At 44.1% G+C, this 15632-nt stretch overlaps 1 protein-coding gene across 4 annotated transcripts in view; it reads right to left on the bottom strand.

The window, feature by feature from the left end:
- Nucleotides 1-375: 375 nt before the first annotated feature.
- LOC147729254 (uncharacterized) overlaps nucleotides 376-15632 on the bottom strand; it is a 690765-nt gene continuing 675508 nt past the window's right edge. For all 4 annotated transcript variants that reach the window (XM_086959552.1, XM_086959555.1, XM_086959553.1 and 1 more), the window contains exons 26-28: nucleotides 3121-3255; nucleotides 1083-1203; nucleotides 376-953 (exon numbers count right to left, since the gene is read on the bottom strand). In XM_086959552.1, the coding sequence (XP_086815678.1) occupies nucleotides 795-953; nucleotides 1083-1203; nucleotides 3121-3255 (415 nt within the window). In that variant the 3' untranslated portion in view covers nucleotides 376-794. The remainder of the gene's footprint in view (nucleotides 954-1082; nucleotides 1204-3120; nucleotides 3256-15632) is intronic.

Here is a 15632-nt window from a genome sequence, read left to right as displayed (position 1 = left end):
TCGGATGAGGGAAGGGAGTCTACTGGAAATTGCCATTCTTCAACTAGGAAAACAAGTAGGTTCCTCATCTTAGAGATCTTCTTGTGCTGAGCCACCTCCTCCGAGACCAAATACACAGATCTTCTTCGAGTGCCTTGCACGTCCAACGAGACTGACAAAGCAGCTGCACCTATTCTGATGCATTCCCAAACTCTACAATGTCAGTATGACACCTGTAAATACGCTAGTACCACTACTGACAATACATTTCAAGTATTAAATATATGCATAATTTTCACATTCAGCTCTCTACATTAGACAGTTTTAAAATGTTAGCATCTCATACACAAGTTCAAATTTGAACTTTCCATTTTTATTTAATGAAAACTAAGTAAGTCAGTGGCTTATTTTTTCTTTATTGCACTCTTTAGTGTTTCCGGATACAATCAGGAAACGGATGACAGTCACTAGTGAATATTCTCCAAAAATGCATATACTTTTAAAGCTTCAAAATAAAATTTCTTTAGAAAAACCTCAATGTACAACCCGTTTATTAGGTACCAATATATACTTCCAACCAATTTCTTTACAAGGAAAATATCTTCTCTTTAACAAATATAATATTCTATACATACATTCTTCTTAAATCTGGGACCACCACAATATACATAAGTGACCATAGGCTCCCAAAGCACATGCTTTAGTGAAAATATGTACATTGAAATCCAGTGCAATCCTAACAGCAGCATGTTGAAAGTCTTGTGGCACACAGATATCTCGAAAATAAACCGAGTTGCTCATAAATAAAAGTGTATTTATATAACACCAGACAAGCACATAAAAACAACTATATGTAGTGTCAGTAAGTAGGTAAGGAAGAAATAACGCGATTTCGTTCTTGATGTCAACAACTTGGAGCAGTATATGCTTCGCCCTCGCAGCCATCTTCTTACTGAAAGGGCACCCCCTTTGACCTGAAAGAAACCAACAAAACATTGTTTGAGATCTGCTGGAGGACTGGATGCATGCCATCGAATTCAATCCGAACTATCTTCTGACATATGTCATGATGGGTATTAGAATTTACGACGGTATATACATACCTTGCGGACCACAACATGCTCTCTAGGATCAATTATCAGCGCTTCCCGTTCATCCTCAGATTCCATCTGGACAGCATATTCGTAATCTCTAGCCACATGACCAAAGCCATTTTCACCATGTCTAAAAAAAGAAACCAAGAAATTAGGATCGAATATTTCTGAATATTTTACAATGTCATATTATTGCATGCTGAACACCTTCCCAACTGTTTAATCAGTCAGTCAGTCAATTAGGCTTTATTTCGATATGATGCATATCTTAAAAAGCAATACATATACATTAAAACAATAAAAAGAGCCAATGCATAGATAAAGAGCATACAATTCATATTACAAATGGCGCGAATAATTTACATAAAACAGTCTAAAATACATATTAAACAAGATACAAAAGCCTAGTAGATCTAATGCGCCATGCCCAACCTAGGATATTTCGCCAATCCACATGCAAACAGGGGCAGCGGATCCGTTTTCAAAATTCGTAAGGCCTCCTTGTGGGATCTAGTCCTAAGCTCTCTACAGAGTGGTTTCAACCATCTGCGGCGAGGAACTACATAGGCCGAGCATTCAAACAACAGGTGGGGAACTGACTCTGTCCTAGTCTCACAAAAGGGGCAGAAGAGGATTGTCTGTGCCGGGACCTTCCACCTAGAAGTCAGATTCCCAACTGGAAGTAGGCCTACTCTAAATTTGAAGTATAGAGCCCTGTCCTAGGGTTTTAAGATAATGTCCAGATATGGCTCGCAGAAGTGCACCTACTTAACCAAAAGGAAATCCACAGTGGTCCTACACAAATTAGCATTACTGTTTCTGCCATCAATCACCCAACTCCAGTATAACTTCTTCAAAGCTGACTTGGGCGGGGCAGTTCTAGTATTCCAAGCGTCTTCAAGGCCCAGGTCTGCAAGAAGGCGCTTGACTTCCCTTAACCAGCGAACTTTAGACCAGCCAGGCGTTGATAGAACCTCTTTTAAACCTTCTGCATAGCTGAACATTTCTGGGACTCTCCAGATACGCGCCCACAAGAGAAGAGGACGCTGCCTCGCCTGGTCACTAATGGACCGAGTACCCATATCTAGGAGGAGTGGTAGAGTTGGCGTACTGTAGGGGAGCCCCATAAAGTTCTTATGAAATTTGTTTTCTGAGCAGGACAGCTGGTCCACATTCTGTACACCCCAGAGTTCTGCCCCATAAAGAGCTGCACTGACACCTCTTGCCCTACAGATGTCAAGTACCGGTGCAATGGGTTTGAGGGATGAGGCACGCTGTTCGTTAAGGAGGGCCCCCACCAACCTCTTCAGTACATTCACCTAGAACCTCACTTGCTACCTTTCGAGGTAAGAATTCAATTTAAGCTTGCCTACCTAATCTTCATGTACCTTCGACTTCGCCTACATCAGTTCTTCCCTAAAATATCAGGTGGTTTTACAAAAACTTAGTACTAAAGAAGTTCAAGTCGACTCGGCTGCGACTGAAATGTTCACATTGATTGTACCCTCTCTGGAATCTTTCCCATATCTTCATCATGTTCTCTGTATTTCGAGGTCATAATTTCTTGATGGTTATCTGTAAAGAGGACCAACACCCCAGGGGAAAGGATGAGCTATATACAAATGAGATAACGATCTCCTAAAATGATTTCAACAAAAGCATTCACTTCAGTAACCAATGGCTTCTTTAACCCCTTCTGTGCGGGGCTGTTTCCCCCGCTGTGCTGGGGGCCGCGTACAGCGCCCCGGTGCTCATGACGAGGTCAGCTCGTTATGAGCTTCGGCGCTCCGGTGCTCATGACGAGCTGAGCTCGTCATGGCCACACCCGTTCCAATGGAGCATTCAGCACAGCAGGGAAATCAGCCCAGCGTGCGAGCGTTTCACGGAATGGGCGCGGTCATGACGAGCTCAGCTCGTCATGAACACCAGAGCGCCGTAGCTCATGACGACCTGACCTCGTCATGAGCACCCAAGGTGTTAAACCAAGACAATTCCTGCTATTTCTACTGGCAAAGGCAAGTTAGACAGGTATTTAGCAAGAGCCAACCGTTCATCTTGCTGTTCTTCTAGTAGGAGAGCCTCTTCTGCGGCCTCTCTTCTGGTTTTCTCCTCCTCCAGTTTCTCAGCCAGCTGGGACACTTCTTGTTGAGATAATTCATAATTTTGTTCAATCTCTACAAGTCTAGAATAAGAAGAAACATTAGACTGATTATTCAGCAACAAACAACTGTTTGACTGTTGTTTCTGATACTAAAGTGTGTTTTACAACATGCAGATTGGCACCGCACACCCCAAAAGGGACCACACTTGTGATTTCATGAAGATTTTCGTTAGGATCAGTTTTACCCACATGAGCGGCACTAATTATGCTAGGCACTGAAGGATGGAATATTAATGGAGCTCTACATGTATTAGAAACTTCAACAGGCAGCATAAAGATAATTTGCAGAGCTGTTTTACCAGCCTCCCAGTCTTTGATCATGTGCATACTGATATTGCGATGAATGCACAAATCATTGCACAGCGTTGGTCAATGCCCAGGTAATGTTCAAGCTGAAGCAATGATGTTGTAATGTATTTCAGTTAGTTAAGCAATTCAAAACTTTGTTTTGTAGCACTTTACATCTAGTAACATTGGAGTATCTAAAAATACAATACTGTAAATCCTGCTCTATCTTCAATAGACTCCCTTTTCTTCCCCATTCATCACCATCGTACAATTATAGGACAAACTTGCCCAGCTAACCATCCTATGTAGTATTAATGATTATCCTCTCTCCACTTCTGGAGTGGGGAAGACTAGGTACAAAAGTCAGGATAACAGAGGGGTTAAACAATGTAGCGTCTCACGATTATGGAAAATAAAACATGGATCTCTTAAAGAGCGAGCCTTAAGCCCACCTATCTTTTGCGTAGGTACTTGCGATTTTTGTCAGCGTCATATGTTCAATGTCAAAAGATCTAATAGGCTGCAAAGACGTGTGCCTTAAAGAGGCAGGAAAAACCAGATCTCAATTGATAGGATGCTAAATCATAATCCAGTCAATATTTTCTAAATACCTAATTTTGATTAGGAAAAATACCTTCAGTGTTAGTAAGATAGGAACCGAATCCTAAGAGGGAATTCTTTCTGTCACCCCCCAGTATAACCAATCAGTTAGAGGGGTCATGAATAATTATTTAAAAAAAACTAAAAACACATCTAAATAGTCGTAAAAGAAGGTAAGGTGATTATCTTGCAGGTACCGCTTTCGCAACATGTGTCGTTCTTAATAGAAGATTCATCAACAATAGGACCCAAATTTTTAAAATATGTGAGACTTATATAGCCTGATCCTCCGTATTGTCAGTATTCAAGAAGCCATGATAAGTTCCATCGTAATAACTCTAATATCCGTCAACATGCCATGTCAGTTCTCCAGCGGTATTGGAGAACTAGAGAATCTTATATTAAGAACGACACATGTTGCGAAAGCGGTGCCTGCAAGAGAATAGTGCGCAACACGCTAGAAGGAAGACTTGAGGAAGCCCGATACAATATGGCTCTCTGGGAATGATAAAGTTTATTCTGACAAAGAACATTGATGGAGAAAGAGGATAAAAGTGATTACATGTGACGTGCGCTGGTGTTTTTGTTTTTGGTATTGTGACATTCTGCTGCAATCTTTGTGGGCGGGAGGTCTTTGTTGATGCTTTAGATGGATGTGCATCAAACGCCAAGGCTGCACTCAATATTGAATGTGTTGAACATAATAAGTGGTTAAAGTGGATACAATAAGAGTATGCTAATTGATGTGCAGATCATTCTATAGCAAATCCACCCTTCTTTGTGTTTTGTAGAAGGTGAGGTGATGTTAAGGGGCCCAGTAGCAAAAGTAAAGTAATTTGTTCTTATTCTAATATTTAGTTAGGAACTTTCCGGGTGAAAATGGTGCTGCAATATTTGACTCAAACAAGACTTCATTTACATACATGTCTGAAACACTGCTTCAAGTTTTTCTGTAGTAGGGTTGGATGGAAAACCGTTCAACCCTTGCATCAACAGCTGCATGATTAAAAAAAACGATTCAGGTCCAAGGAAGTTGCTGCTAGGCATCAGAATTGCCCATTAAAGTAACCCTCATAACCAGAGTAAATATGCTAAGAAAAACAGTGGTTTTGTCGGGGATACCAACTGATTTGTGATAGGTACTTAATCCTTTAAAAACAATATGTTTCAGTCATATACCAAAGTAACACACTAAAAGGAGAAACAATTTCTGCCAAAACAACTAAATTCCTTTACTTGGTATTTATGTGTATATACAAATCAATAAACAGCTGTCAAAGACATAAAACACACATACGGTGCATGAGCCAATGGCTGTGTAGTATAAGTAGTGACTTTTTGTGATATGTGACAAAATGCTGTACAGGGGTGACAAACAACATATATCACACACTACAACACTAGCTAAATGTGAGCCCACAATTCATTGCATATATCCCTACAGAAGATACGAATCTCAGTTCAAGTCAGGGAATTGCGTGGACTCATAGATACAACGTCGAGGTTTCGACCCTAAATGTTTGTGCTGGATAATATGCATCAGAGGCGGGTCTTCATCAGACAGGGGGAGGGTGACAGCCTGCAGGATAATGATTAAATCAATGAGGGTTGTGCATACTAAGACTGGAATAGGTAAGAGGTGCGTATTCAACTTCATGCTTACCAAATGACTTGAGGTCATGAAAAGGTGCGCATCCAACTTTGTAGCAATTTCAGGGTGGTGTCAGCCGACACCTTGCAACTCACGTCCATAGATAGTTGTCTGGAATTCATACAGAGTGTTATAATGTTGTGGTAAAGTATATGTAAAAAAGAAATTTGACTAAACAGGTATGTAAGTAACAGAACTGTGCCTATTGCCACCACACACAGTCCACGACTATTGCCTTGTGATGCATATACTGTACCACAACATTATAACACTCTATTAATTCCAGACCACTATCTATGGAAGTGAGTTGGAGGTGTCGGTTGACACCTTCCTGAAAAGTGCTACAAAGTTGGACGCGCACCTTTTCATGACCTCAAGTCGTTTGGTAAGCAAAGACCATGAGGAGCATACACACAGGAGCCCCCACCGAGCCATGCCCGCCGCACAACTACCACAGAGACGCAGTCGCTATAGCACTCGAACTACGACACACTATCAACTCCACCCTCGAAACAGGCATGTTCCATGAAGACTGGAAACGCGCAGTCAAGCCCCTTCTCAAGAAGCCCTCCGCAGACCCAACAGACCTCAAGAACTACAGACCCATCTCTCTCCTCCCTTCGCAGCCATAGTCACCAAAAAGATAGTCAACAACCAGCTTACAAACTTCCACGAATCCAACTCGATCCTGACAACTCCCATCCGTATTCTGAAGCGAACACAGTATGAGACCACTCTCTTAGTCTTCACGGACGACATCCGCACCCTCCTCGACCAAGGCCACACAACTGCCCTCCTCCTACTAGACATCTTAGCAGCCTTCGACACCGTTTCCCACCGCACACTAAAAGCAAGACTTCACGATGCCGGCATACAGGGTACTGCCCTACACTGGATCCGCTTCTTCCTCACCGGGCAAACTCAAAGTATCGAACACCTCGCCATTAGGGAAGTGATGGAGCTGTACAAGAGGTAGTGATGTACATGTGATTTGTATCTAATTAAGATAATACTCGAACAGATAAAGGCAGCCAGGAAGGCGGGTGAACGTGTGTAACTCTGCAGCTCTACATGCCAAGAACAGATGCATACTGGTAAGTAGCATTTTCCGTTCGAGGCATATGAGCTGCAGATTACACACTATGCATAGATGGTATAGCAGTACCCACACCTTGCGGCGACTACCTGTATCTGTTGCAGTTGTTTTAAACAGTGTTTTTAGTACAGCCTGGCCCACAGTGGCTTGTTGTTTAGTTTGCACATCTACACAATAATGCTTTGTGAATGTGTGCAGTGTAAGCCAATTAGCTGTTCTGCATATGTCATCTAAGGGGATGTTCCCTAAAAATGCCATTGAAGCCCCTATCTTTCTTGTTGAGTGGGCTTTTGGAGGAATAGTTAATGGGGGTTTTGTTTTTTGGTAACAAATTTGTATGCATTTAACAATCCATCTGCCGATCCCTGATTTTGATATAGGGTTGCCTTTATGTGGCGGTGAAAAAGACACAAAAAGTTGTTTTGTTTTAGGAAACGATTGTGTCCTTTCGATATAGTACAGCAGTGCTCTTTTGACGTCCAAGGTGTGTAGAGCTCTTTTTGCGACTGTTTGAGGCTGTGTTAAGAATACGGGCAGCACAACAGATTGATTTAGATGGAATGGTGAAATGACTTTAGGAAGGAATTTAGAATTAGTACGAAGAACCACTTTGTAATGATGCATTTGCAAAAAGGGTTTTTGAATGGTAAATGCTTGTAGATCACTAACCCTTCTAAGAGAAGTAATTGCTACCAGGAAAGCTACTTTCCAAGTTAGGAATTGCAATTCACATTTATGTAATGGTTCGAAGGGAGGACCCATTAACCTTGTAGGAACAATGTTCAGGTTCCACACTGGTGCTGGTGGCGTTCTGGGAGGAATGATTCTTTTGAGTCCTTCCATGAAAGCTTTACTAGCTGGTACTCTAAAAAGAAATAGATGTTGTCTATTTTGTAAGTATGCTGCAATGGCAGACAGGTGTAGCCTGATAGACGTATAGGCTAGGTTACACTTTTGAAGGTGTAATAGATATCCAATGATGTGTTGGATAGACACGTCTAGGGGATCTATTTGGTTGTGTTGGCAGTATATGACAAAGCGTTTCCATTAAGCAGCATAACATGCTCTGGTAGTAGGACGTCTGCTTCTTTAATGATGTTCATGCATTCTGGAGGAAGGTTGAGGTAACCAAACTCTATGACCTCAGGAGCCAGATCGCTAGGTTGAGCTGAGCTGGGTCCGGGTGTCTGATCCCTCCATGGTTCTGTGTTAATAGGCGTGGAGATAGATTTAACCTTTGATGTGGTACTACAGACATTTGCAGCAGCGTGGTGTACCACGGTTGTCTGGCCCAAGTTGAAGCGACTAGAATGAGCGTCAGGAAATGTTGTTGTAATGTGCGCGCCACTAACGGAATTAGTGGGAGAGGAGGAAAAGCGTACGCAAATAGTTTTGACCAGATCATCCCTATTACTTTGCCTTTGGACAATGGGTGTGGGTAGCTGGCAGCAAAGTTTGGGTATTTTGCGTTCTCGTGGGTGGCAAAGAGGTCTATCTGAGGTTGTCCCCACCTTTGGAAGAACGGAAGGAGAACTTGCGGATGAAGTTCCCACTCATGGATCTGCTGTGTTTGTCGACTTAGCAGATCTGCTGTAGTATTTTGTACTCCTGGGAAATGTTGGGCTAAGAGGAAGATCTATAGCGGTATAGCCAATCTCCATATCTGCTATGCTAACAGAGAGCTGCAGAGAGTGTGTCCCCCCCTTGTTTGTTTATGTAGTACATAGCTGTCATTATCTGTGCGGACTAAGACAGCCTTGCCTGACACTTGAGTTTGAAATGCTTTTAGAGCTAGAAACACAGCTAGCAACTCCAAATGATTGATGTGGAGTAACTATTGCTGCGGTGTCCACCTGCCTTGCATGGTGTGATGCAGTTGATGGGCTCCCCAGCCGGAGAGCAATGCGTCCGCTGTTGGGACTATTTGAGGAACTGGCTCTAGAAACGGTCGTCCTTTGGAAAGATTTTTGGTGTTCGACCATTGCATGGAACGATGACTCCAACCATCTACCAACACTAGGTCTGTTAATTGACCTAGAGTCTGGTTCCATTGGCGTGCTAGGCACTCTTGAAGTGGACGCATTTGCAGTCTTGCGTGAGGTACTACAGATATGCAAGAGCCATCAATCCTCTGAGCTGCATGAACACTCTAGCTGGTAGTGAGTGTTGTGGTTTGAATTTTGTTACGAGAGTTTGTACACTTGTTATCCTGGCTGGAGAGGGATAAGCTAGTGTTATTTGGGTGTTTATTGTAGCGCCGAGATACTGTTGTATGAGCGTGGGTTGCAGATGCGATTTGACGTGATTTACCTCTAATCCCAAATTATTTAAGCAGTTGAATAGTAGCCTGCGTGTGTTGCACACATTGTCTGTATGAGCTGGCTTTTATGAGACAGTCGTCCAGATATGGGAAGACGGGAATGTGCTGTCTACTTAGGTGTGCTGCTACTACTGCTAGTCATTTGGTAAACACCCTTGGCGCTGTTGTGACTTCGAATGGGAGCACTTTGAACTGGTAGTGTTGTCCGTCTAGCACAAATCTAAGATATTTTCTGTGTGCTGTGTGGATGATTATATGGAAGTAGGCGTCCTTAAGATCTAGAGTGACAAGGAAGTCGTTTAATACCAGTAATGGGAGGACCTGTTGTAGTGTGACCATATGAAAATGATCCGACTATATGTAAAGGTTTAAAGGTCTGAGGTCTAGGATGGGTCTTAGAGATCCGTCCTTCTTTGGTATTAGGAAATATAGGGAATGTACTCCTTTGTTTTTCTGATGCTCTGGAACTATTTCTATTGCATTTTTCTGCAGGAGGGATATTACCTCCTGTCTGTGCAATGTTAAATGTTCCTGTGACAATGGACGCTGCTTGGGTGGTATGTTTCGGGGGATAGATGTTAGTTCCAGACAATAACCTGACTGAATTATTTGAAGCACCCACCTGTCTGATGTGATGTTTTCTCAGGCTGGCAGGTCCTGTTGGAGTCTTCCCCCGACAGGAGTGGAATGGGGCGTGGGAAGGGGAAGGGAGTCATTGGACAGGGGTAGAGGCAGAGCGCGAGTTGTTATTTTTGCCTCTGCCTTTGTTATTGTTACCCCTGTACCCACGCCTTTGGTAGCCTTTACTGTAGGTAGACTTTGTAGGGGCTTTGTACGAGGTAGAAGCTGTGTCTGAAGTATATCCCCTGGTGGCACCTCGATAGGATGAGCGACGAAATGAACGTCTGGGAGTCTGCGACTGCAAGGCTCCCATAGATTTGGCGGTGTCTGTATCTTTTTTCATTTTCTCTAATGATGCATCTACCTCTGGTTCAAATAGGTGTTGTTCGTCAAAGGGTTGGTTAAGAATGGCGTTTTGTACCTCAGGCATGAACCCTGATATGCGTAGCCAGGTGTGTCTGCGTAGCAAAACGCTGGTGTTAACTGCTCTAGAGGCCGTGTCTGCTGCATCAAAGGCACACCTAATAGAGGTTTTTGTGATATTCTTCCCCTCTTGGATGAGCTCGTTTGCTCTATCCTTGTACTTATCAGGGAGGTGCCTCATCAGTAACTCTAGCTCATTGTAATGTGCTCTGTCATATCTGGCTAGCAGTGCCTGTGTATTGGCGATACGCCACATGTTTGCTGCTTGAGACGTTGTACTTTTGCGTGATGCGTCAAGTAGCTTAGACTCCTTATCTGGTGGTGGAGCTTCACCCGATGTTTGTGAGTTAGCTCTCTTGCGTGCGTTGGAAACTACAAGTGAGTCTAGTGGTACTGGGCCTTTAATATCTGCTGGGTCTGAAGGGGAAGCTTTATTTTTTTTCTCTATCCGAGGGTTGATGACCCGAGTTCTGACTGGGTCTTTGAAGACTTCAGGGGCATGCTTGATCACTCCTTTAAGCATGGGTAAAATGGATGAAGACCTTTGTGCATTATCGAATGTATCCATCAGGAAGTCTTCCTCAACAGGGTCTGTATAAATTTATTTATTTATTTATTTAAAACATTTATAGAGCGCAACTGTCGCCTGGCAGGCATCCTGGCGCTAGAGTAGCTTACTCCTAAGATAGAAAAACAGTGGGAGAACGATAACTGGTGAGGGGGGAAGCTAGGGGAAAAGCCAAGTTTTTATTAGTTTTCGAAACGGAAGGAGCTGTGAAGTGTGGCGAATGTCAGCAGGCAGACTGTTCCAGAGCTTTGCAGCCGCCACTCGGAATGATCTTCCTCCAATCCTGGCTCTCTTGAATCTGGGCACTATTACAAGTCGAGCGGTAGCGGATCGAAGGGCTCTGGTAGGGGTGTACCAGCTGAACAGCCGTTGTAAGGGGATAGGTCCTAGCCCGTGGAGTGCCTTAAAGACCAGACACAGAGACTTGAAGGCAATTCGTTGCTTCAGGGGAAGCCAGTGCAGCTCGGCTAGGGCAGCAGTGGTTGAGGCTCTCCTAGGCCATCCAAGTGCCAGTTTCGCTGCTGCTGATTGGACCCGTTGGAGACGGTCCAGCAGTACCAAGGGGGAGTCCAGCAAGAGAGCATTGCAATAGTCGATACGACTCAGGATGGTGCACCTGACTATCTGTGCTCTGGCGGAAAGTGGAAGTAGTGGCAGAATTTTACGCAGTGATCTCAAAAGAGCAGAGCAGGTGGCAACTGTTCTCGAGACCTGTGTTTCCATGCTCAGCTTATTATTCAGCATGACGCCCAAATTCCGCACACTGGCCACAGGTGACGGGTTGTCCGAATTTTCCGGAAGCCAGAAATCCGCAGGCAGGGGACGAGGTATGCGGCTGGCTGGGCAGAACAGAACCTCGGTCTTAGAGGAGTTAAATGTTTGCCCATGATAATGTGCAGCCCTGTGAATTAATTCATTAAACCCAATAGTGTCTTCTGAGAGATAGCCATGTCCTTCTTTGAATGTGGAGCTGGAGCTGGTGTGTCCAGTGGTCTCTTTTTTGGAGCCAAAATTAGGTGTCCAGTGATTGGGTCCTTGGCCAGAGTCTTGAGCGTTGTCTGTATAGGATAAATCCACTGCTGGGGATTGATCTTTTGGTGCAGAGGAAGTCTTGTGCACCGAGATGGCTTGTTTTGGCTTCTTGGCAACGTCTTTCACCGGGGAGGCAGCAGTCTTTCGGCTCCTAAGCTTTTTTCGGTTCAGAGTGTTTTTTCGGTTCCGGTATGGTTTTTCAATAGGACGACTTTTTTGGATCCGATGATTTTATCGGTTCCGGTGGTGTTTTGGAACCGGAAGCGGGTTTGCTTGGATCCGCCCGGGGTTTCGGTGCCGAAGGGGTAGTAGTGTGCTTCGGTGCCGATGTTTTGGATGTCGAGGCTGTTGTCTTTTTCGGTGCCGGTATATGTGCGCCGGCACCGTGTGAAGGTCGACTCTAGCTAGAGTGCCCTGTATGCTTGGTTTGCTTCTTAGCCGAGCCCGAAGGTGGGGCAGTAGAAGCAGTTTGACGGTGTGCACCCGAGCTGGAGGGCGAGGGTGTGACCGGGGCCTTCTGTGTCGAGGAGGGGTCGGGGTCGACGGTCTTACTTACGACCCGCTGCGCTGGAGTGATGTCCTAGACTTCGGAATCTCCCGCTTCGGAGCTGCTGTCGACGTCGTGCTGTTCTGGGACGTTGACTCCTTCCTCGAAGATGTCATCCGGAATCAGAGCAGAAGATCTTTGAGCCATTGTTCTACTCACTCTTCGGTCCTCGATAGTCTTTTTGGAGCGGAAAGAGGCACAAGCTGAGCAGTCTTTCGCCTTGTGCTCCGGAGAGATACAGAGGTTACACACCTCATGAAGGTCGGTGTGGGGAAACTTCGACCCACATTGAGGACACTTTTTGAATGGCGTCCTTCCCATGAGCTGGAGTCGAGGCCTAGGTCGCCCGAAGGCCGTCGACGACGACCGAAATCGAGAACCTCGATGTGTGAAGAATCGCGTCGACTGGATAGAGTTCGAAACTACGTTTTGTAGTTTGGTGAGGATTGCGCGCCGAAGGAAATCAGTTCCAACAAGGAGCGCTGGAAACCCATCCAAGCCCGGTGGCGGAAAAAATCTGGGGATGGAGCTGATGCCCATGCGCAGTATCATCCTAAGGAGGAGTCACCTATCCTGTGACTCCCAAAGACTTTTCAACAACAAAACAAACTGCAAACATCCGGGCCCAACACTAGGTGGCTATCTATGCATAGTGTGTAATCTGCAGCTCATATGCCTCGAACAGATATTTATACTTATGATCTACATCTAGCTTCGATACCATCTTCAATAAACAATCACCAACATTGATCTGCACCTCGGCTACTGGACATCTTTACCCTTACAATAGGAACCAAGGCACCAACACTACACCCACCACCAGCAACACCGACCAGCCTACCATCACCACCTGAAAAAGAGAGATAAAGAAAAGGCAACAGAGTCAAGAGACAGAGGTGGAGGGCCAAGGACAACAGCTAGAACTGTTAGGCCAAGCTCCCAGTCGCAGAAGTAGCCAAGGCAGAGGACTTCCACCAACAGCTGATACGTTCTAGTTAGTTGGAGATTGCACTCGAACAAAACCATAGAAATTCGGCCGTTATAGTTAGTAGACCTTACTATGACTCGCGCCCCTGCAACGCACTGCTGATGACGTCACATATTACATCACTCATGACATGCTCAGTGACATCACTGATGACATCTCAAAGGACATCACTGATATCATCCAGTGAATATGCGTTTCTGTAAAGTATAAAAATATGTTTTATATATTTATATGCCAAGATGTATTGTGGTATGAGTGGGTGAATGAGAGTCTGAATGGATGATTTAGTAGGTGTGCGACTATCAGTGAGTGATTAAATGTGTCTTACTGAATGCATAGGTTAGTGACTAAAGTATGTGAATGTCCTTATTAATCTGTTAGTTGGTGTGTTAGCGGCTGCACGGCTTTGTGAGTAGCTACATGAGTGTCTATATGGGTAATTTATTGGTTGTCTGAGTATCTGAATGGATGTCTGAGTGTCTTTGTGGGTGGGGGGGTGACTGTGCATAGATATGGGAGGGGTTGTTAGACTGGGTGTATGGGTTCAAGAGTGCATTTGGAAACAACTGTATGGGTGGGTGAGCGTGTGTATGGGTGTGTTGGTGAGTGAATGGATATCTCAGTGGTGCATGTTTGATTAACTACATATGTTTTAGAGCAGTATATGTGAGTGTTGGAGTATATAAATGACTATATGTGAGAGTGAGTGATTGCAAGAATATCTGCATGGATGAGTGTGCGTTTCTATGTGTGATTGTTTAAGAGAGTAAGTATGTATTAGTATCTGTATAAATAAGTCTGGTTGTGTGTATGACTGTATAAGCAAGGAAATAGGTGTGTGACTTTTCTTTGCATGACTGACCAGGTGTATGAGTAACTCTTTGGGTGAGTGGCAGTGTATGTCTATATAGGTGTATGAGTGGATATATCAGTGGCTGTATAGATGAATGACTGTGTGTATGAGTGACTGAATGGGTTAGTGGGTGGATGTGTGTGTAGACGTATGAATCATTGAGCAGGTATGAACTAACTGCTATTGCTCTATCTATGGTTTGGATATTGGTGGTCTGTATTTTAGAGTGGTTGTATGAAAGGTTTTATTAGGGTATGAGGAGGTGCATAAGAAGATCACATGGATGATGTCATCCGTGATGCCATTTGAGATGTAATCAGTGATGTCACGGAGCATGTTATGAGTGATGAAAAGTGACGTCATCAGCAGTGCATGGAGGGTGCGCGAGTTATAATTGGGTCTACTAACTATAACGGCCGAATTTCTAGGATTTTGTACGAGTGAAATTTCCAACTAACTATAACGTCCCTGAAGCCAATGGTTTTTCAGTGAATTTCTAAGGTTTTTTAAATGCTAATTTCTAACTACAACGTCCCTGAAACCTACGTTTTTTCCGTGAATTTCAAAGGTTTTTTAAATGAAAATTTCTAACTATAACGTCCCTGAAACCTATGGTGTTTTCATTGAATTTCCAAGGTTTTTTAATTGCTAATTTCTAACTATGCCTACAAATGTAGGACATGTGAAGAAAGAGGTAGAATAGCGCAGAAAGAAGCAAGACAAATGCAGAAAGAGGCAACAGAAGTCCAGAAATACGTAGAAAATTGCAGGAAGAAAAAGAGATGTGCAGAAAGAACAAGCAGTTGAGCCGAAAGTACTCCTGTGCCCCCTACTTCTTGCTGATGGGTACTGGTGGTAACTGACTCACACTAACCAGGCCTAAAGCCAGTGCTATGCTAAAAGACACTTAGAATACAGTGAAAATTCCTACATACACTAGGGAACACTATGCATTGGGATACCCCTGTGATTAGCATGAATTCCTCTGTAGTTGCCATGAGTTAATGCCTGGGTCATTGCATGAGTACATGAGTAGTGACTGGATGATAAGAGTGCTACAAGGAGAGTGTATGGTGACTTTATAAGTACTTTTGGCGCAGTGATTGGATAAGCACATAGGATTGGCTGGGTCATTGGAGGACTGCATAGATAGTACTAGGGAGATTACTGGACTGCATAGGTAGTCCTCAAGGTATTGCAGCAGTGCAAGTGTTAGTGACTGGGTACTGAGTGGATAATTAGAGTACTGCTAGGAGAGTGCGTGGTGCATGTATAAGTGCTTGGGTATTGGAGGAGTGTTTGGATGAGTACATGGTGGTGGCTGGGTGACTGGAGGAGTGCACGGGGAGTGACAGGGTGATTGCTGGACTGTCTGGGTACTACCAGGGAAATAGACGGAGCGAATGAGAAG

This window comes from Lissotriton vulgaris, chromosome 2_2 (assembly GCF_964263255.1).
Source record: "Lissotriton vulgaris chromosome 2_2, aLisVul1.2, whole genome shotgun sequence".
Classification (NCBI taxonomy): Eukaryota; Metazoa; Chordata; class Amphibia; order Caudata; family Salamandridae; genus Lissotriton; species Lissotriton vulgaris.
The sequence above is the reverse complement of the archived record's forward strand: the minus strand, read 5'-3'. Positions and strand labels throughout refer to the sequence as shown.